Here is a 21,982-nt window from a genome sequence, read left to right on the forward strand (position 1 = left end):
ACTTGAAAAACAAAGTTTTATAGGAAAATAGATGATAAGAGTACAGCAGCAGTGCTGCTAAGTGGACCCAAATTTGGGACACAGGTAGGATAGACTACATGGCCTCTCTCTTTTTCTGTGTCTCTCTCAGTTGAAACATAAAAGTAGTCTTGGAAGGAAATATATCACACCAAGAACTTGTGGCCTTTAATGTTTCTTTCTTCCCTAGTTTTTTATCACCTTAGGGCTTGTTTGGTTCGCGGGAAAAGAAGGGGGGAAAGTGTGATCAATGAAAAAATAATGAGATACCTCTTGTTTGGTTGGAATTTTCAAAGAAGAGAGACGGAAAAGTTGTATTCCCATGGGAATATGATTCCCACATTTCATGGAAAAATCTTTTCCATGAGAAACATGGAAAAGTTACTTTCCCATGAGGCGGGAATCACTCCATTTTTATTTTTTCCCAAAAAGACCCTTCAGCATTAAAGAAGCATTAAAGAGATATTAAAGACCTAATTTTTATTAAGGGCATAATACAAATTATACATAACTTTCTCAGAAAAGTGGATGGTCAACCAAACATAAGTACTTTGGAAATTTGTCACTTTTCCATGGTTAACCAAACATGCCAAAAATACTTTTCTAGGCATCTACTTCCTAGGAATCTGTTTTCCAGGAATCATATTCCTAGGAGGGAAAATGCTTTGTGCGAACCAAACGAGTCCTTAATGGCTAGTGGCTAGAATGAATAAACGTCAGGGGGCAGAGCTTTTTATTATTATTATTATTTTTACAAACTCAGTCAACTTTTTCAAAAGAAAGGATCAACACAGTCAAACTTGGTCATGATAGAAGAGCTAGTTCTGCACCATCAGGTTTAGCTCGTGTCTTGAAACAGAAGTGTCAGTCCGCTGCACTCAAGATGAGGCCCTGTGCATTTTATTATCAACCTATTTCTTTTTACCCCGCTAACTTTTACATTATCAGTTGATACAGCAGTTAAAATCCCACCTGACCCAAGAAGCTTAAACTTTGGTGTTTGTCTTCATTATTGACCTATGGAATATATCTGCAACATTGCACATGAGCTGATGGAATTCGCTTTATTGAGAAGGGGCCCTCACAGTAAGAGTAAACATGACAATTGTCATTCAAATTCTTCTGACAACCATTCAAAATTCTTCTAAGCAATATGAGACAAAGATGCTTTAAATTATAATAAGATGGAGAGAGAGAGAGAGAGAGAGAGAGAGAGAGAGAGAGAGAGAGCGTTTAAAATAAAACTACAGTATTATGGAAGCCAAGGTGAGCAATAGTGTGGTACTATCAGGTGATGATGAATGGTCACAAGTTTGCATGTCATAAAACATAGGCTAGGAAGGAATTCAAGAACTAAAAGGAAAGAGAAACTGTAAAAAAAAAAACAATATATGAATGCACAAGCAGTGCTGGAAGTACTCATATATTTTGCATGATTCATGAACTACCAAATATTCATCAGTTACTTGATCATTTCAGATTAAACTCAGGGCATCTTCCAATTAAATGTTTTTTTTTCTTAAATACTTGGTTGGAGAAAACTACTACTTTCAATACAGTATAAATAAGAGTAATCTAGATAAATTTAATAATACCAACATGACAAGGTTGCAAGTATCTAGATTCAGATAGAAATCCTTATATGATATACACAAGTTAGACCAAAATTCACAAGGATATCTGTAGACAAAGCTGCACTGTCTCCAATTGAGCATGCAGCACCAATAATTCTTGCTATCAGACAAAATTCTTGCTTGGAGGTGAATACATATATTTGTCATCTATTAAGTATATCCTCATGCTGAGAGAAGGTTAGTTAATATCTGACAAATATACTTGCTTTTCAACCACAAAAGTAAATGAAGTTTGCCAAATTTACATTGTTATCAAACAGAAGTTGTTGCTCTCTCTTCAAATCCAAGGCCCCACATGAATCAAATTGCCACATATGCAACATGTAGATAAAAGCTGCCAATTGCCATACATCTAGCAGTCCTGAAAATAAATTACACAGCTCAAAGGTAAATGTAACTCCACCAGGTACTACACATCTTGAAATCATTGTCCTCTCTCCCCCTCAACAAAGGAGGGAAACCCTAACTCAAAAAACAAGATGTCACCTTTGCTTCCTGCAACCACCACCTAATGGAAAACAACAAAACCCTCAACTTTTCCCATCTTTTCCACCATCTACACAGTTAAAAAGCTACAAGAATCATCCAAACTACAATGTTCACCTCCACTTTCCACCATTATGCTTACACAAGTAGTATAAGCTTAACACTCTCACATTCATTCATCATTCATTCATTCATACATACTTTCAGTCTCACACCTAGAACTACTGCAAATTACACTGCACCATGGGAACAAAAGGCCTGCATAAGATCAGGATTCCAGCATCCTCACATAATTCTGCAAGCATTGGCGTTCTCATCACTAAAGATATAATATGAACCTGGCGCCGTCGCCGCTGTTGCACCGGAGTAGAAATAGCTGCTCTGATTCATCGACATCGGGTAGTAGGCACCGCCGTAGCTTGCACTCGGCTGCACTGAGCTGTAGCTCACCATATAGGCCGGCGGCTGCGATGTCGGGTACACCGGATAATTGAATGCCGGCAAGCCGCCACCACCGTCGCCACTTGCTTTGCCGCCCATCTCCTCTGACACCACTTGAAGTTCACCCCCACCGCCGGCGCCCTTGTTCTCCTTCTGACCCTTCTTCCCTTTCTTCTTGCCGCCGCCACCGCTGCTGGCGGCAGCGGCGCCGTCCTGTTTCTCAGGTGGTGGGGAGTTTCCAGCCTCCTTTTTATCGGCCTTTGGGCAATCCTTGCCGCTGTTCTTCGGGGCTTTGTCATCGTGCTGAGCAGAGGAATCAGGGGAAGAATCGTCGCCGGAGGCCTTGGGGGTTTGATTGGTGTCAGGGTTTTCCGACTGCTCGTTTGGTTTGCCGGAGGCCTTGTTCTTGTTCTTGTTCTTCTTGCCGCCACCGCTGCTGCTGTTGTTGTTGGCGGGGTTGTTGGGCTTCTTCTCCGGCCAGAGCTCGGCGTGTTTCCCGGTCTTGACGAGCTTCTTGATGAGGGTCTCCGCCTCAACGTTTCCGGTGACGACCACCTTCTGCTGCTGGGAGTCGATGGTAGTCTTATAGACGCCTGAGAAATTCCCAAGATAACCCAATAAAAATCCAATCTTGGTGAAGAGAACCCAATAAAAATCCAGTCTTTGTGAAGAGAACTCAAGAACAGAGAAGAACAGGGGAATCCTAAACTGACAGAGTTTACCTTCGATGCTTTGGAGGACCTTCTTCACTTTCTTCTTGCAACCTTCACAGTGGATGGCGACCTTCAAGGTCAAAGTCTAGAGGACCAAAAAAACCATTACGTTGAACCTTGTTCTCAATGAAACTTTTCATTGGAAAAAACAGAGCACAACTAAGGAAAGACTTGGATTGCAAACTCAAGTACCTGGTATTTCAGCGGTTCTGGACCTTCTTCAGCTGAGGCCATGAGAGAAAGAGAGGAATAAAGAGATAGTGGGAGTAGGGGTTGGGGGGGTAAAGGAGGGAGGGAGAGAGAGAGAGAGAGAGAGAGAGGAATGTAGGCAAGGGAAACGAGCGGAGGAGAGGGAAAGGGGGATGGTAAAGAGAGAGAAGAAATGGAAGAGGGGAGCAAGGAGAGGAGGGAGGGGGGCGGGGGGGATTTGTCGGTGTTTTATTGGTGGGTTTTATGGAACAAAAATCATACGACAGCAGGATATCATAGAGCACTTAACTTTTATTTTGCTATATTTACTCTAACACTTTTAAAAAAATAAATAAATAAAAATAAAATTTCTGCATTGGCCGATCCAGTAACTTCAAAAAAAAAAAAAAAAAATTATAGACGTCAAGAAAGACTCGGTATCTTCTTTCTTTTTCATCAAACCTCTCCATCGATCTACTGTGTACTAGTGAACACCATATTCTCGATATTGTATATCGATTTATCTAAATGTATGTATTGGCTTGTTATATGACTAATTTACTTAATATGTATTACTTAGCCTAGTATGTATCGATAAAAAGCATGTTCTAAAAATGAGGAAGAAAAAGAGTACTGTGTATAATTTTTTATTTTTTTTTTTAATTACAGAACTGACAACTCCGTTAGTAGAAGTTTCAGACTTTTGGATTTTCTCTTTAAGATGGTTGCTAGAGAAAATATGAAAAAGTAGAAGTTTCTCTATTCTATGATGCATGCTCTAATATGATTTTTGTTTGGTTTTGTGGAAGGGAGCATATGGCACATGCTCGTGTATTGGTATTGGAGGGTATGGGAGGTGGAAACTGACAGACTAGGCTTTAGTATCCGGACAAAAGTGCCATCCAGGCAAAGAGGGTTAATCATGGCCATCCATATGGCTTGATGAAGCAAAGATTGGAAGCATGAAATTGATTGAGACAATAAGACCCATGCTCAAAAAATCCACTCATATCATTATCATTAGATGATGGCATGTCCCATTCCTTTTGGATCATGGATCAGCTGGGTTAGGTCATTAGGAGTCCCAAAATTTTGATTCAATCATATGACTGATTAATAGGTTATGCCTTTGTAAGAACCTATAAGGACATGTATTTAATTCTATATCAATTATATATTAGGTAGATTCTAAGTACTTATATAAGATGAAGAAGTCCAAATAACATCTTTTGATTAACCTTTTTTTAGTAGAATAAGGAGCTCATTGAGCTGTATTGATAGCAAACAGTGATAGTTACAAAACCAAGATATGCAATAGCCTACCCCTAAGTACAAAAGTCAGCATTAGCTGTACAAGATAGGCTAGCAAAGTGAAGGATATCAGTGCAAGAACTAATAGAGGGTAATGAGAGGGACAAAAACCCAGCAGAAAAGTGAGCCACAAGTAGTACAAAGTGATTCACTCATAATACAACAAAAACAACCAAAGATATCAGAACCAGGACATCTGAAGTATTCCAAAACTTGTGCAATCAGAAAGCAAAGGAGCACTGAAATTTGGTGCCTCATATAGGAAGTAACAGCAAAGAGAAACAGAAAACCTGGTAGCCCCTTGGAAACTGATATCTGATAGCTGTGATGTAGATAAGAATCCGAAACTACTAAATGCTGGGGCAAAGAAAATCTGAAAACTAGAATCAGCAGCGAAGCCTGTATAAGAGAGCACACCATATTCCAGAACCAGAAAAGTTGGCACTGGTAGCCACCAAGTGAAAGCCATCCAGCAACCACCAAGCCATATACTATCTGATCAGACAAAAGTTGCCCCTCCTGAACAAAAAGAGGAGAACAAAAAATAACAACCCATGGAGAATGAGCAAATCAATCATCCTCTTGCTCGAGTAAAAGGCCACCTGCCAACAGTCGGCATTGACAATAGCAGCAAGACCATTAGGCAAAGGATCAAAAAAGTGAAACTTACTTACAAATAGTATCATAGTGGATCTTATGCATGATCTATATGGACTAGAGAATTCTATAGCGTAGGCTCATTTGAGACTGACTGCGGGCAGATCAGGATGTTTATAATTGAGTTTGATCTGACTTGTAATTAGATTTGGACTTTTAGTGTGGCATGGAGCGTATGCAACAACCTGTGATTAATAAGATATGCCTTCTTTTCTTTTCTTTTCTTTTCCCCCCTTTAGAAATGCTTATTGATGATCAACATGGAAAAGACATAGGGTACATTGAATTCTTTCTACAAATGGCTAATGTTGCTACTGCCACTTTCTCGTGATCCAATCTTTTGATCTACAGGCTTTTTATCTGGCTATTATATGATAATATTGAAAATTTTTGGCAATCTATTATTGTAAGGAAAAGAGAAGTGGATTATCACAAAAAAGAAAAAGCCATTATATATATATATATATATATATATATATATATATATATATATATATATATATATATATATATATATATATATATATATATATACACACACACATACACACACACACACATACATATGTAACCTATCAGCAATCTTTATTTTTAATTTCAAGTCCCTCAAGTCCTAGCAATTAACCTTCTCTAAGAAATGGTGGCATGTCAACCTTGGTAATTTTGATTTCAAAAATGATTTTATATCACATGATGGAAGAACATCCATACATGATTTATCCAATAGTTTTTCAAGTTACAATAGGTGTTGTCTCAATATGGTAAAATTCAATCAATTTTCTTCAACAAAATCTTTGAAATGCATCGAGTATTGTTTGAAGAAGAATATGTCATCAAATATTAGCTTGATGTCTAGTTGCAGGCGGTACCAATTTGGATCGATGATATTAACACAAAAGCTTTTGAATCTAGTTGCCTATGATGCCCAACATTTTAGTTTTCATACACGAAATTTCTACCTTTTATGACAAAGCAGACGAAGGCCCTCTTTGCCACAATCACGCACTCTTCTCATTTAATAGCTATTCCCATTTCTAAAAGCATATCTAACTTGGTTAAATCCTCGAAGGAATAAAATAGGAGAAGTGCATCCCTCAAAAATTGAAATATATTTACCAATTCGTATTATTAATTATTTTTAATTGGATGTACAATTAAAACTGTCCTACTTTTAGGCAACTATTTATCATATAAACATTGAAAAATTTTAAACTTATTAGGAACATTTTGGATATGGAAAGTGAAGAATTTCTTTATGCAAAGAAAACAATATTGTTTAGGACATCACATGAAGTAAGAAATAAAAGAAACGAAAGAAAGTCAAAATTACATAAATTACTTCTTAGTATTTCATTTATTCCATCAAGCTATTTATAAGCTCTTTGAAGAATCTTGGAGCAAAGAGCCCATAATATCAACATTTGAACCAAGGATATGAGGTGGGTGGGAGTACAATAAATCTGCTGTTTTTTTTTATGTTGAAGGAGAAATAGCGTCATAATAAATTAAGATGCCCCGTGATCGCATGCACCATTATTACCGAACTATTCAAGATCAGAATGTACTTTCTTGGATCAGAAGGAGGAGAATCAATTCCATCATGGATGATGCAATTGTAAGAGCCAAGCCAATGCTGCACAAAGCTGCCGCATTTCTATCGTAGTCCTCTGTATAATTAATGGCTGGCATCAGATATTTCAGAAGGAAAGAAAAACGCCTGGTTCTAAAAGCTTTTTATTGCTTAGCTTCTTTTCTTACACCCATTAAATGCTCATGCTCGCTCTCTCTCTCTCTCTCCTCTCTCTCTTTCTTTAGAGTTTTTGGGAGAGCCAGCCCTAGCTAGTGCATTGACTTCTCTAGGGCAGGACGCAAGAAAGAAGGCAGGTGGTGGGTGGTTTTTTTAACTCATTAATGAGTGTAGTTTATAATTTCCTCACCAACCCTTTAGCCTATTGATCCTCTATTATAAACTATAAAGACAAAAGAAAAGGAATGATAGAACTCACTTGTCATATCAAACTGGTGTTTCCTTTAAGTAAGAGAGGGAGATTGGAGCTTTCATATAGGTTCAGTTAACTGAGCTGTGGTTTGAGCTTGCTAATGGAAGAATGAGAGGTGACTTCACACCTTTGTGGAGAGGGGGGGGGGAGAGAGAGAGAGAGAGGTACGTGGGTCATATCTGGTGGAATGGCCACCCCTTATCATGCGATCTGATTGGTGGTCCCCCTGTCTTCCCGTCACCATTAGCCTTGCATGGCTTTTTACCTGTCAGGTAAAATATGTGATCCAGATTAGTAACTTTGATGTTGATTGTTTGGTTTAGATTCAGTGCTAGTATGCTTTTGAGAAAAAGGTCTGATGCTAACGTAAAAAATGGCCATTTTAGTAGGAAGGTAAGGTTTGCTAGGCTTTCTGATGGTGGCAATATTTAGGATCCAAGTCAGGATGGAGTGAGCAGTCTAAAGCAAAAGGAGCCATGAAACATCACAGGCCACACATGACACGTTTCTTGTTTGGATTTAGATCATCTTACTATTATGAAAAAAAGAAGAGAACGTTGCTGTATCCAATGAATAGAAGGTTGCCTTCTTCTTTCTTATCGAATGCCAATCCCAAACCTAATTTTCTATGCTTAAATCCAATAACCCACTTGGGTAGTCTTTTGGAAAGTTGGAGTGCAAAGTGATTGGATTTGTTTATTAGTAGGCTAGAGGGACAAGAGAACTGAGGCAAGTGGAGGGTAAAAAGCTTCTCGACACTTGACAGCAGATGGGATAGTTATTAGCTCACGAGTTTTCATTTTTCCAAGGTATCCAATATACTGTACATCTCAAAACTATGAATATTTTTTTATGTGGTTGCAAAAGTGCATGCTGGAAAAGAATACATCACCATATATTGCTACTGTGGCGCCACCCAGCATGTCTTAGTTTGTGGTTCCCCGCCTGGCATAACAAAGACTGTGAGCTCGTTCAGTAGCTCCATTTGCACTGCTCCAAGTTTAGCTGTGTAAATCTAGCAGAAGTTTAGGTTATAAATGTATTTTTGAACAAACGAATGCTTTAAAAGTGTCCATTAAGGTAGGAAGCTGGGAGTAGGTTCTGCTGTGTGTTGTTTTAGTCTAGAAGTGAAGCAGTCAGATTAAGCTCTACAATGAGGAAAGATAGGAAGGCAAACCTGTAATTAATGCAGCATATCGAGTGAATTTAACCATCATGAGACTCAAAGTGAGCCTTAAACTAAGTGCGCTCCCTCAAAACATCCTCAAACTTTAGATAGATAACCCCAAAGAAAAAGATAAAAGATCCAATGAGAGGCTTTGATCTGAAAGATAGACATGCATGCACTGACAAGCAAAGCACAAGATGCCAAGATTAGTGCAGTATGAGCCGTTTTGTGGATCCTACCTCAATTAGTTGCCGTGGGACCATCGATTCAGAAGACTGCTAAAGCTGAGAATGACATATATACTGTGAGCATCCATAATAGATATAGATTGGATCCTGATATCTGCTGATCATCTCCATATATATGTGTCCTGGTAAGTGAATCTAATAGCTTAGCGGCATGGGGCACTCCGTGAATCAATGTCCCTGCTTGCAGCTCTTTAAGTTGCATGTTATTGTTATGCTGGTGGCTTTTTAGGTGATGCCACCTTGCTCAATTATTCATCCTTTTCTCCGTCCTTGTCTGAGAGGACACCATGCAACTGGCGCCCATGATAAAGCTTCGTAAAGCTTAGCTTTATAACCCCCCATGCATGATACTTTCACATGTCAGTAGTGTGGCCATCATAATATTTGTCTCGGCCTTAATGTATATCTGCTGCCTATCTATTTATCTGTTCCAATATAGAATGCCAAATATTCGGTCTGTGACTGTGATCTTATAATTTGTCTAACCTAAATGCATGGTGTTAGCAAGTATGCCACTTTCATGAGAAAAAAAAATAATGCATTGTTTGTATCTCTCTCAAAACCCTAAACATTAAACCCATCAACCCCTTAATTGACATGGTCAGTGTGTAGTAACCTGTGTTTGGCACCAAGCATCAAAACTATACATAACTGCATTGATGATGTCTTCGCATATTTCCTTATCACACACACCTCGAAAAAAAAAAATCCTTTTGACACTAAAACCATATATCACTTACGTAGATATGATGACTCCTCGAGCAATTCTGACTCTGCAAAGCTTCAACAACACAGTGCATGCAAGTGATTTCAAGATCTCACTCTGCTTAAACTTTGAGAGCATGCCCTCCAGTGCAGGATGCCATCTGGTAATAACAGTAACCCATGCAAAGTTACATGAGTAACAGTCAATAGATAGAAAACTGTGGTATAATCGAGCAGCGGGAGGTGGATGGATGAACATCCAGTAATATCTAACAGTGCTTATTTATAAGTCCCGGAGGGACATAATTAGATCTTGCATGATTTAAAGTATTTGATGTTCAGTAAATAATAGAGTTAAAAACAATAATGAAGGTAGAATATTTGATGTCTAGTAATAAGCTCAAAAAAATTGGTTCTTATCCCTATTCCCTAAACATCTGAACAAGGGGGATTACTACTGAGCAGCATGTGATGACATAGGAGATTGAGGCAAAGGAAATGGTACAGGAGCATACTGAAAGAAATAAAATGCTGAAAATCTTTCATGGAAGCAGATTTCAATTACATCTTATCCCTGTCTAAACTGACATGTTACAGCATGTTCGCTACCGACTGAAAAAGAAAAAAAAGTAAATTGACTCAAGAAAGAAACTGAAGGGTTCAACATAGCATGACTAAAGAAGAGTTGTCTTAGCATTCAAATTGTTAAAAACAGATGAAAATGTAAATCAGTTCAATTGAGAAACCAAGTGTTTACTGTTCCCCAATCAGTAAGTGCAGGACTCCAAGAGAAACAACAAAATGCAGCCCTAGTTAGACTGAGCAGTTAAGCAGAATGCAAGATGTTTTGATTCGCATTAAAAAAGGTTGTCAGGAAGCAGAACTGCGAAGCTTATAACAAGCTAGTTCAATAAATTAAATATAAATTGCATAATCTCATTTTGCGTAAGTGTGATCAACAGAGAAGTTCACTGATAGGTAATGCTCATTATCACTTTAAATTTTTCTGCACCACTAAAACACCTACAATTGCAGATAAAAAAACCCAGAAAACACCTTCCCTGGATAGTGCGAGTTCCTTCCATGTTAAAGGCCTGGAAACCTGGTTCAGGACCTCCTGAAACTGTAGTTCTGTTTCTTCAATTGTACCTGAGTTATTGATGACTATATCTGCTTTTGTCTTCTTCCAGTCTAGTGCAGTCTGAGCATTAATCTTGTTTCTAGCTTGTTCTTCAGGTATGCCATCTCTTGCCACTAGACGTTGTACCTGAGTTTCAGGATCAACCCATACAACAATAATAGGAGCAGTCCATTTGTCCATCTTAGCCTCAAACAACAATGGGATGTCAAGAACGATAACCTTGGACCCCTTGAGCCATAGCTTCATTACTTCCCAAAAGATGTCAGAAGAAATATATGGTGCCAGCAGACTGCAAAGAGAGAGACAAAAAAATTGCAACAATTTGAAATTAATAAAAAATACATACTTTTTCTTTCTTTCGCTAGATAACTAAAAGACCTCAATTCCTCCGACTGTAACCATTATAAAAGCAAAAAATCATAAAAGTGCACAAGTTTTCTTTCTTTTCTTTTCTTTTCTTTTCTTTTTATTAAGAAGGGAAGTCACAAGCCAAAATTACAGAAAGTGAGAATAAGCAAAATAATTCAGCCATAATCTAGTCAATTTTATACCTTCATGATTGAATTGGCCACACAAAAATAATGCAAGCAACCTATATTATTGCGTTAAGTTATAGGTAATGACTTTTCACAAAGAACATTAATATTAACATGAAATTAAGTTGTTCTTCCACAATCCCAAGGGTGACTTGGAAGGCTATACTGGTAGCAACCAAGTTCACTGTTATCAGTTAAGCATTAAAATAAATGTTAAGCAGATATCCTCCAACAAGCTTATTCCCTTGTTAAGAATCCTTCTTCTCATTCCTTTTGTTTAGAGGCTACAACCAACTTCAATTACATACCGATTGAGAAGTTGACGCTTCGTTGAATCAGAAAAAACAATTTGACCTAGGCGTGCTCTATCAATTTCTCCATTCTCTAGCAAAATATCATTGCCAAATGCAGCTACAACCTTTTTCCAACCACCAGTGCCCTTTCTTACTACATCCTGAAATAAATTAGCTCCAGAATTAGCAATATCTTCCAACAAAGAGTAAGTTTCAATGTTGTTTTGCATTTTTTTTAAAAAAAAAAAGATGATAGACAATGGGAAAAAATAAAAATGTTTACAAAGATAATGGAACATGATTATGAGACATCATAGCTCAAATATCCTGAACATAATGAAAGGTATTATAACACAAAGTGCACAGTAAAACTACAAGTTACTGCACAGAAAATACTACGAGATTATATAACCATAGGTTAACATGAAAAAAATTATTTACATAACAGTATACAACATAGGGGATAGTGCTGCATGTGCAAAATTTTATAATTTGATGAAAGATCAAATCAGTCAAAGGATGCTCAGAAGATTAAGATCACCCAGATATTCATGAAAGATGAATACTAGATTGAGAGGTCACATGTAAAAGAATGTTGACACTAGGTAAGAGTAAAAAGGTCGTGGTAGGCATCAAGTTAAATTGATGGAGTAGACTGACATGTCCAATTTAGCTATAAGAAGGTAAAGGACCAATAATGATTCTAAAAGATTGGTGGAAAACTGCAAAGTTAAATGAAATAAAGTAGATGTGCAGGAAAGGGCATGAGATCAATATCCTAGAATCTTACGTTTAGTTTGTATGTAATATAGAGCTCTGAGAGTTGAAACTCAAGAACGCCTAAAGTTGGACCAAGATCAGTTGCCCGATGGAACGATCAAAGTACAGTTTCTCAAGAAATCATTGTACAGGGTAACAGCCATCACCAACTCTACAGCTTGAAGACATATCCAGAAAGACGAAGATGACGGATTTTTTAACAAAGCTCAATATTTCACAAAAAGATTCCTCACTACTATTACATGTTCATAAAAGAATCAAAGCAATTTGAGACACATTCGTGAATAAGTTTAGACTCTTCTAACCCAATATCATACTCAATATGAACTCTTTTATATCATTTCTTCCTCCTGTAACCCAACATCATACTCAGTATGAACTCTTTTAGATCATTTCTTCTCAGATAAGACTCATACACTCAAAAGTAGGATTCTCACATGACTTGCAACTCCAAAAATATTACCCAAATCCAGAAATATTAATTTCTAACCAAAAATAAATTAAAGATCAACTGAAGATATCAAAACCCCTCCTTGCACTCCTAAAAATCAAATGTGCTATGAATACTGGGCAAAAGGTTTTGTTCCATTTGCAACTGTCAATGACTTAAGCTGACATCATATGTAGCTCGTTATGTTGGTTTTCTGCATTAGTGGTATTTCCATGGGTCTCATTATCTATGATCTCAATACGGTCCAATGCCCGCATATATTGTTGCATATAACTTGATCCTAAAGTGCAGCACTTCCAAGGAAATGTGAGTAATTAGGACAATGCCCCATAAGAAAGGAAGCAATTTACCTATTTATGCAAATAGAAGCAATATATGAGATTATGACAACTGTTATGGAATCAGTTTTCAGGGTCATAATGGGGAGGCATGGAAAAGGGAGGTAAAACTAAAAGAAACTAAAGAACAAAGTAGTAGAAGCAATAAGGACCGGTACAGATACAAGAATGCAGAATCTAAATGATATATAATATTTTCAATTAGCACATGAAAGGATAATTAAATGAATTGTAATTATGGATATTATACTTTAGACCCTGATGACATCATGCTTTTTGTTGAATAAGAAGCATAAGATAAGAGAATTGTATTTCTGTCTTTTTGTTACAATGTACAGGAGCAGCCTTTATATAGATTAGGAGACTGACAAAGTTTGGTAAGGCCGACTAAGTTTGGCCCAATCAATCACAAATTAATCAAGGTCCTAATCAATCATACGATTTTAACATCCCCCTCAAACTCAAAGTGGTAAAGTGGACACCAACTTGAGTTTGCAAACAAGAGATTGAAAGATGCCAGAAGAATGAGCTTTGGTGAAGACGTCTGCAAGCTGATCAGCTGTGAAAACTGGATCACGAATGTACTAAAAAACTGACATACTATATGAAAAGGAGTAAGAGCTGCTGAGGTTTGGACCGAGACCGTGTCTACCAATTTTACCCACCAAGCTTCTGACGGTACGATTTGACGTGCTGCTGCTAGGGTTTGGAGCGAGACCGCGCTACCAAGTTTACTCGTCAAGCTTTTGACGGTATAGTTACACGCGTTGCTGCTGGGGTTTGGAGCGAGACCGCGCTTGCCAAATTTACCTGCCAAGTTTTTGACGGTACGGTTTGACGCGCTGCAGCTACGGTTTTAAAACGAAACCGCGCCTGTCAAATTTACCCACCAAGCTTCTGATGGTATGGTTTGGCGCGTTGCTTCATGCTCAACGATGCTGTGGAGGAGAAGGTCACCGGCACAGAGGAACAAGAGCACGTGCTCAAGGAGCTTAACTCACTCAATAAGAGCATTAGAAGCGGATGCTCAGGGAGCTTAACTCCCTCAACAGGAGCACTGAAAACAGGTGCTCAGGGAGCTTAACTCCCTCAATAGGAGCATTAGATGCGGGTGCTCAGGGAGCTTAACTCTCTTATCTCCGGTGGAGCAAAAACCGTGTGCAGCATAACAAATAATATGTAAAACAAGGTCAAGAAATTGCAACAGGTCCCAATGATGGAAAGGACACATAAACCAGCAATCAGCACGAAAAAGCATGCCAACCAAACTAGGAAGAATGAGATGTAGAGAAGATCATGGAAACGGGATACCAATGAAGGGAGAAAAAGCTTGATGTCTTCCGCACGCTTGCTAAGAGCCAGAGCCCCAAGTTCATGGTGTTCGCATGTGCAGACTCGAACGTGTGCCCGTCGGTGGTGTTCGATGATGGAGTGGAGCTTCACCATGCGGCTCGTCGGAGGGCTGACCGTAGAAGCAGGCGTTTGCCTCGGTCAAAGGGGAGGGCAAGAGAGAATCACCACGGGCATCGAAACTCTCCTTTGTAGATTTTTTGGTACATGGCCTTGATGTTCTGGTCATGGAAGAAGGTTCAACCTATATTGGGGCAACATGCGGTGGTATGACTGGTGGCAAAGGGAGCAAGCCTTCTTTCCCAACTTCATCCTTAGGTGAAGCCATGCTCAAAGAGAAAAAATTGAATCCTCTAATGCCTTCGGAAGAGAAGAACAAGAAGGAGATGAAGGCTAGGAGAAGAAGAAGGCCTCCATGGCTCCCTTGCTCTCTCTGTTTCTATCTCTCGGTCTCCGCGACGGAGGAGGGAGGGAACAAAGGGAGGGAAACGAAAGCTAGCTAAGAGCCCCTCACATGAAGCACTTGGAAAAAAAAATCCCCCCTTCGTGAGAAGAAAGCACCCACAGCAACCCATATTTTTTTTAAAATTTAGAGTGAAACAAAAAAAAAATAATGGGAAAATACAAAAAAATAATTAAAGAGAAAAAGAAGAAAGAAAGAAGGCTAGAATTTTATTGAGATCTCGACGAGAAGAAGGGGGCTTTGAAAGCCGCCGAGGCCAGAGCCCCAGCTACCCCCCAAACGAGGTAAGAGAAATAGAGGATCTGCAAGCGACGAGGATGACCACAGAAAAGGCGGAAAAGAGGACGGCAGTAGGTTAAGTGATCGGTGGCTCTGATACTATATTGAAAAAAAAAAAGAGAGAAGAAAATTATATTTCTGTCTTTTTGTTACAATGTACCGGAGCAGCCTTTATATAGACTAGGAGGTTTACAAAGTTTGGTAAGACTTTGGCACAATCAATCACAAATCAATCAAGGTTCTAATCAATCATATGATTTTAACACTTTTTGTGCAGTAACAATGAGAAATCAAATTAACTACTTAAAAGAATTTCCTCATAAAGCATGTCATCTGCCTCGATCTATATGTTTAGCCTTTTAACCATCCTTATGCCCTATTACATTTGAATTTATGCGTCCAGACAAGATACATTTAAGTTTGAAGGTATTTCTACTACCAGATCTTAACCTGACCTCAACACCATAAATTGTTGCTGAATTCCTAGCTGAAAGAGCTCTGGAAACTTGGCAGGATCTACAATTCAAGCTAATGCAATCTAACTGCGCGGCCCATATCCACAACTTCGTCACAAAATCTATCACTCAAACGCAAAATCATGAACAAAAAACTTCCCTAATAATCTTATAGAGAAAAATGGAATTCCCTCTATTTTCTTTTTTGAGCGAAGAATTCCCTTTATCTTGTTCATTTTTTTTATAAAAAACAAAGGGATAAACTTAAAAAAACAAATCTATACTTTCGAGAATTTGACGGTAAGAATCATGCGTGTGAGGGAGAGAGAGTTACATGGGCGACGAGGTCGGCGTCGACGACGGGAACTCCGTGGGATTTGAAGAGATTGGAGACGGTGCTCTTGCCGGAGGCGATCCCGCCCGTCAATCCTACGATCCTCATCGCCCTCACACTCCGACGGCCGGATAATAGCCGGCGGGGAGGGCCAACTACGAGGGGTTCGAGGGTAAGTATTCCCACTTCCCATTTCCCACCAACCAACTAATTTGAAGGCTTGATCTGAGCTGTACACGTGTCTCCATCTGCTGACTCATCGTGACCGTCAAAAACTCCCAACCCCATTGGAGATTTAAACGCGTTCTATCTTTCAGTACCAAGCAAAATTTTCCACCATGGCTCCTCCGCCGTTGCCATCAAAAGATTCAAAACCTTCAAACTTTTTTTCTCTCTTACTTCTTCTTGTCGATAACGTGTGATGGTTGAACAGATCCAACATATTGATATTTGTATGTTTATCTTTATAAAATAATTGGTACAACAAGCTTCACGTGAATCTTCCGATGCATGACAAGTAAATTGCATGCTTTGAATTTTAATAATTGTAGTATATTTACTTTTTTTTTTTTTTTTTTTTTTGCTGAAGCGGGTGCTTCATACAGAACATGTATGAATACACCCAATAAGATCAAAATCCAATATCTCGCGGAGTGCCAGTGGCAGCTCCCCCTCCCCTGACCAAAGGGCGTAACTCGAATGGTGGGCCGCATAGGCGACCACCCAATCAGCCGCCCCATTGGCCTCCCGAAATACATGCTTGGCCTGGATGGCCCCCCCATCTCTCATCATTCTGACTATATCGCGGATCAAGGGGTGGTCTAAGCTCTCACCCCTCAACCCCTTCTGAATCCATCCAAGAACAGTAGCTGAGTCGCCCTTCAAAATAATCGAGCTGGTCCGCGTCATCGCCCGTGCATGTCGAAGCCCCGCCCAGGCAGCGCGCAGCTCTGCTCCCGGGACTGATGTAGCGAACAACTGGCAGCCACCTACGGCCACAACCCTGGAATGCAGGTCCCGTATGACAAAACCTGCACCACCTCACGAGCCGCCATCCAACACAGACCCATCAAAGTTGACCTTGAGGAAGCTCGGGGGTGGGGGCTCCCAGGTGAAAAACACCATCTGAGGAGCTGCCGGAGCAAGGGGGGAACCCCAGGTGTCCCGAGCTGTCAAAGGTCTAACTAAGGAAGGGATATGGCTGATCTCCGTGGCTTGTGCTCGAGCAAACTCTGCTGCAAACCTCGGTGACACCCTGCGCTGGCCGAGAGTACGAGCATTCCTTGCCAGCTAGATCTGAAGGGCTGTGCAAGTCGCTCTGATGCCCTCCTCATGAGTCTGCGGACTAGCTAGCCACTGCCGCGTCACACTAAGGAACTGTATTCGCGCACATCGGGCCCCCTGCGGGATCCCTGTCCACTGCCATGTCGACATCGCCCAAGTACACTGAAAGAGCACATGGTCCACTATCTCCTCAGCTCCACACGTCCCGCACTCCGCAGGGATCCCCCAGCCACGCCTGCTCAGCACTGCTCTCGTCGGAAGGCGGTCCCAGAACACCTTCCACAAAAAGAGAGCTGCCCTCGGGTGGAGGCCGGACCTCCAGATCCAAGCGCAATCTGACCCCGGCTTGTGCTCTGGCTGAATGGCGCGGGAGAGGTCTCCCAGTCTAACACCGGCCCGGCTCGAAGTGCCCCAAACTCTGACATCCGGCCCCCCACATCCTGGTAGCGGAAGGGACCGAATCCTCACAGCTAGGTGTACCCCGAAGAACAGCCGTAACCTGGCCTCATCCCACTCTGCCTCTCCTGGTACTAGGAGATCGCACACCCGTAGCCCCTCCACTGCCTCTGTATCAACCATGGTCGGCCAGCGACTCAGGGGAAGGGTGTCCACCCACGCATCACTGGTCACATCAATACTCCGGCCATCGCCGATCAACCACCTGGTATGTGCTGCAACTGATGGCAGGTACCTCCCGATCTCGCGCCACATGAAGGAGACTCGACGACCGGTCCGTGCTGCTGCTGAAGCCCCCCGACCATATCTAGCTGCCATCACCTGACTCCAGAAGCTGTGTGGCACTAACATAAACTGGGTCGCGTGCCGGGCAATGAGTGCCTCACGCCTCTCAATGAGGGACTGCACCCCTAGACCACCCTCGCTAGTAGGAAGGCAAACCTGCTCCCAAGCTACCAGATGCACTCCATGGCCTCCACTATATGACCCCCACAGAAAGCTCCGAAGAAGGCGCTCGATTCTCAGCAGAATCGTCTTCGGTACCACTGTGTTGGCCATAAGGTACACCGGAATAGATCCCAGCACTGATCTGACCAATGTCACTCTCCCCATCATGGATAGGGAGGATGCCCTCCATCCCTCCAGCCTGCTCTGGACCCGCTGCACCAAGCCCAAGCACTCGGCCACCCGTAGCCTCCGACCCGTGATAGGGACGCCAAGGTAGGTCAGCGTCCCCTCCTGCTCCGGTACCTGCAGTATCCCTCTGATCTCCTGTCTGACTCCGCTCTCTGTGCTGGGGCTGAAGAAAATGGCAGACTTGAGGAAGTTCACTCTTTGACCGGATGCCACGCAATAGTCTGCCACCACCCTGCGTAGGACCCGTGCCTCTGGAATCCGTGCCCTGGCCAAGAGAAGACAGTCATCAGCAAAGAGTAAATGGGAGATAGGGCGAGCCCCCGGTGCTGGCACATAGGCCTCCAGCTCTCGGCTGGCACACGCTCCCTGCAAAGCACGGGATAAAATATCAGCACAGATAATAAACAAATAAGGGGATAAGGGACATCCCTGTCGTAATCCCATCGTGGACTCGAAGAAAATTGATGGAGTGTCGTTGACCAAGATAGAAAACTTTGGCCCCCGGACACACCCCATAATCCACCCAATCCACTGCCTGGGGAAGCCGTGCACCTCCAGTACCCGCTGGAGAAAACTCCACCTGATCCTGTCGTAAGCCCGCTCCATGTCCAGCTTGACTGCCATCAAGCTGTGCCGCTTCGATGCCCGCCGAAGATCCCACATCATTTCCTGGGCTAACATAACATTATGAGAAATATTTCTACCAGCTACAAAGGCCCCCTGTTCCTGACTAATGATGCCAAGTAAAAGGGGCTTCATCCTGCCCACCAAAATCCTTGCCACAACCTTGTATAAGGTTGTGGACAGGCTAATGGGCCTAAAGTGACAAGGCTCAGCCGCATCCTGGCGCTTAGGCATAAGCGTGATGAAGGTGGCCTTCCAATCCTCAGGGATCGCTGCCTGGGTGAAGAAGCACTGGATGGCCTCCACCACTGCTGGTCGGATAATACCCCAATACCGCCGGAAGAAGAAAGGGGGGAAACCATCGGGTCCCGGGGCCTTGTCAGCTGCCAAGGCCCAGACCGCCTCATGCACCTCCTGTGCCATCACTGGTCGGATCAGGGATGCACACTCAACCTCACCAATACCCACGTCCACCCTGAGAGGGTAGTGACCATCATGGGCCTCCTCATCCTCTGTCCCTCTAGCGCGGAAAAAATCAAGCAAGACCTGTCGAATGGCAGGCTCACCCTCCACCCGATGGCCGGACCTATCGCGCAGGGAATGGATCATGCTCCGTCGTCTCCGGATAACTGTCGTCCGATGAAAGAAGCTTGTATTACGATCACCCTCGCTTACCCACTGCACACGAGATTTCTGTCTCCAGAAGACCTCATGTTGCCGTAGCAGCGAATGGTGAGTCGCAAGTAGGCTCCGAAGGTCAACCATATCGTCCTCCGGAAGCACGCCCCCTAGGTCTTCCTTCCTTTGCAGCTCAGCGATCGAGGTCTCTATCCCCTCCAAACGCCGGAAAATGTTACCCACAACCTCGCGGTTCCAACGGCGCAAGCGCCTCTTGGTCAACTCAAGTTTGCGCGAGACCCGCTGCATGGCATCCCCGTGCACCGGGATCTGCCATGCGTCGCGGATAATATCCCAAGACTGGAGGTACGACAGCCAAACCTTCTCAAAGCGGAAGGGGCTATGGTGGGTGGGACTCGATGAGGTAGAAAGTAGCAGAGGGCAGTGATCCGAGGCAATCCGAGGGAGGTGAGTGACCCTACAAGTGGGGAATCAAAGGATCCAATCTGGGGACGCAAGAGCCCTATCTAATCTCTCCCAGACCCTAGCACTGCCACGCTGATTATTACACCAAGTAAACTGTGGTCCCGAAAAACCTAAGTCTACCAGGCCATTCCGCGACACAAAATCACGGAACTCCCTCCTATCCACTCTATCAGTAAAGGCAGCGCCCCCCCGCTTCTCATTCTCACACTGGATGCAATTGAAATCACCAACCACAACCGTCGGGATACCCTGGGCGGCTAGGTTGGTGATCTCCTGCCAAAGGACTCTCCTAACCCTATGGTCCGTGCTCGCGTACACACCGCACAGCACCCACGGGGCAACATCAGGTCTCGACACGACCATGACTACCTGTTGGGGGCAGTTGTGAAAGACATCAACTGTCGTCACTCCACGCCTCCACAGGACCAAAATGCCTCCCGACAGCCCCCGAGAGTCGATCGCATAGGTCTGCCAGTCCCTCTCAAGGTGCCGCCTCAAACGTCCGAGTCCCTCGCCAAATAATCGGGTCTCACAGAGGAAACAGATCTCCGGACAATGGACCTATACTAACCGTTTGAAAGAAGTCATGAAGGACGGCTTGGCCGCCCCCCTACAATTCCAAGCGAGAATCATCATGGGTCACAGTCCACATAGTCGGCCTCAGACTCCTCCTCTCCTAGAGTCGCGGGAACATCCTCAGGCTCGACGCCCAGGGTGCCTCGCTCCTCCTCCACATCGCCGGTCGTGGGTACAACCCCCATAACTGCCGCCCTGACATGCTGCAAGGCAGTAGAGTGGTCCATGCCCCCTCCTGCCACGGCCGTACTCCCCTCCAGGCGTGGGGTGGGGTGGTCCCCCACCACACACCTACCTGGGGTGGTATCCTCCAGCACGCTCGGGGTCAGGGGTGTAAGGCCAAAACGAACGACCCCATCTAGGCCCGCACCCAACATAGGAAGGTCCTGGCTAGCAGCCTGGGGGATCCCCAGCCGCGAATCCAGCTCCCGACAGGGTGGGCTATACTGGAAAGGCCCTGTGAGTGCCTCAGGGCCCCTGACCAAGGTCCGCTCGTCCTGGGCCAAAGTGTCCGGCTCAGGGGGACCCGGGCTGCGCATACCCTGGCCCTGTAGGCCCCCGACATTGTGGACCAGGGGGACCTGGGCTCGCGGGCCATCCCCATGGCCCAACACCAGTTCAACCGGCGGCCCCGTCGCAGAATGGGCCTGCTGGCCCTGCGCAGCTAAAAACCCCCCGGCCCGGTCGCAAGGCGCGGCCCCATCCCCACGCGCGCCCCCGACGCGGGCCAGGAGCTCCCCTCCATGCGCATCCCCGACGCGGGGCGCGTCACCCGCTTGGAGCGCGCCGTCAGCGCGGGGCGCGCCACCAGCTCGGAGCGCGCCGTCAGCGCGTGGCGCGCCACCGGCTCGAGGCGCGCCCTGGGCTACACCAGCCGGCCCACGGCCCCGACGCCCGGCCCTCTGGGCCCGGGCGCGTTGGGCCAGTACTCGATTGGCCTGCTGGGCCAATTGGGTCACCGGACCCGGGCCCCCTTGTGGGCCAAGGCCCGCTGGGGGCCTGGGCCTTTTTTGGGTTGGGCCCCGGGCCTTGCCCACCCCACTAGGCCCCGGGTCGGCCCGCGGAGGGGGCGAGTCGCCTTGCTGGCTCAGCTCCGGGTCCCCGGACTCGGCCGAGCCGTCTCCTGGTTCATCGACCAGGGCAAGTCGGCAGTAGCCAATGGGAGGTTCCGGGGGCAGCCCTTCCCCTCCTCCGGCCAGCGGCGACCGGCGGCGCGCGACCTTCGTCGGCTTTTGCCAGCCATCAGTGTTTGCTATGTAACTAATTATCAATTTTAAACTTGTAGCGTGATACCACGGAGGTCGCTGTAGTC

General features: G+C 43.8%; 3 protein-coding genes across 12 annotated transcripts; all 3 read right to left on the reverse strand.

The window, feature by feature from the left end:
- Window positions 1-1,976: 1,976 nt before the first annotated feature.
- On the reverse strand, window positions 1,977-3,867 carry LOC120110267 (heavy metal-associated isoprenylated plant protein 35-like). The gene is made up of 3 exons (XM_039124762.1): window positions 3,485-3,867; window positions 3,302-3,377; window positions 1,977-3,172 (listed from the first exon to the last, which is right to left on the reverse strand). Exons 1-3 carry the CDS (start codon window positions 3,524-3,526, stop codon window positions 2,424-2,426), a joined length of 867 nt encoding a protein of 288 aa, XP_038980690.1. The 5' UTR covers window positions 3,527-3,867; the 3' UTR covers window positions 1,977-2,423.
- A 2,890-nt stretch (window positions 3,868-6,757) lies between these two features.
- Window positions 6,758-16,175, reverse strand: LOC103718622 (dephospho-CoA kinase). Of its 10 annotated transcripts, XR_005511105.1 has the most exons (7): window positions 15,991-16,175; window positions 11,556-11,701; window positions 10,720-11,000; window positions 8,857-9,731; window positions 8,627-8,718; window positions 8,342-8,454; window positions 6,758-7,714 (listed from the first exon to the last, which is right to left on the reverse strand). XR_005511105.1 is itself a non-coding variant. In XM_026809086.2 (4 exons), the coding sequence occupies exons 1-4, from the start codon at window positions 16,096-16,098 to the stop codon at window positions 9,676-9,678; spliced, it is 591 nt and encodes a 196-aa protein (XP_026664887.2). In that variant the 5' UTR covers window positions 16,099-16,175; the 3' UTR covers window positions 8,340-9,675. The 10 variants fall into 10 exon arrangements, 3 of the variants coding, with proteins under 3 accessions (XP_026664887.2, XP_026664886.2, XP_008805755.2); XR_005511107.1 differs by having other exon boundaries at window positions 8,342-9,731; window positions 10,720-10,837; window positions 10,931-11,000; XR_005511106.1 differs by lacking the exon at window positions 8,627-8,718 and having other exon boundaries at window positions 9,606-9,731.
- Window positions 16,176-17,280: 1,105 nt separating this feature from the next.
- Window positions 17,281-20,457, reverse strand: LOC103699864. Its single transcript, XM_039124052.1, has 3 exons — window positions 20,189-20,457; window positions 18,928-20,086; window positions 17,281-18,732 (listed from the first exon to the last, which is right to left on the reverse strand). The coding sequence occupies exons 1-3, from the start codon at window positions 20,455-20,457 to the stop codon at window positions 17,281-17,283; spliced, it is 2,880 nt and encodes a 959-aa protein (XP_038979980.1).
- Between the last annotated feature and the right edge of the window lie 1,525 nt (window positions 20,458-21,982).

The sequence above is a fragment of the Phoenix dactylifera genome, chromosome 3 (assembly GCF_009389715.1).
Source record: "Phoenix dactylifera cultivar Barhee BC4 chromosome 3, palm_55x_up_171113_PBpolish2nd_filt_p, whole genome shotgun sequence".
NCBI classification, from domain to species: domain Eukaryota; kingdom Viridiplantae; phylum Streptophyta; class Magnoliopsida; order Arecales; family Arecaceae; genus Phoenix; species Phoenix dactylifera.

Excerpts from the sequence above, each read along its gene's own strand:
- LOC120110267 (XM_039124762.1), bottom strand. The coding sequence starts at position 3,526 with ATGGCCTCAGCTGAAGAAGGTCCAGAACCGCTGAAATACCAG. Across the intron at positions 3,378-3,484 it reads CAGAACCGCTGAAATACCAG|ACTTTGACCTTGAAGGTCGC; the intron begins GTACTTGAGTTT and ends TTGGTCCTCTAG. Across the intron at positions 3,173-3,301 it reads GGTCCTCCAAAGCATCGAAG|GCGTCTATAAGACTACCATC; the intron begins GTAAACTCTGTC and ends GGAATTTCTCAG.
- LOC103718622 (XM_008807533.3), bottom strand. The coding sequence starts at position 16,098 with ATGAGGATCGTAGGATTGACGGGCGGGATCGCCTCCGGCAAGAGCACC. Across the intron at positions 11,702-15,990 it reads ACGCCGACCTCGTCGCCCAT|GATGTAGTAAGAAAGGGCAC; the intron begins GTAACTCTCTCT and ends AATTTATTTCAG. Across the intron at positions 11,001-11,555 it reads AAGCGTCAACTTCTCAATCG|TCTGCTGGCACCATATATTT; the intron begins GTATGTAATTGA and ends CTCTCTTTGCAG.
- LOC103699864 (XM_039124052.1), bottom strand. The coding sequence starts at position 20,457 with ATGGTCGTGTCGAGACCTGATGTTGCCCCGTGGGTGCTGTGCGGTGTG. Across the intron at positions 20,087-20,188 it reads TTAGGTTTTTCGGGACCACA|GGTCACTCACCTCCCTCGGA; the intron begins GTTTACTTGGTG and ends CCCCACTTGTAG. Across the intron at positions 18,733-18,927 it reads GGTGGAGTTTTCTCCAGCGG|GGAGCGTGTGCCAGCCGAGA; the intron begins GTACTGGAGGTG and ends CGTGCTTTGCAG.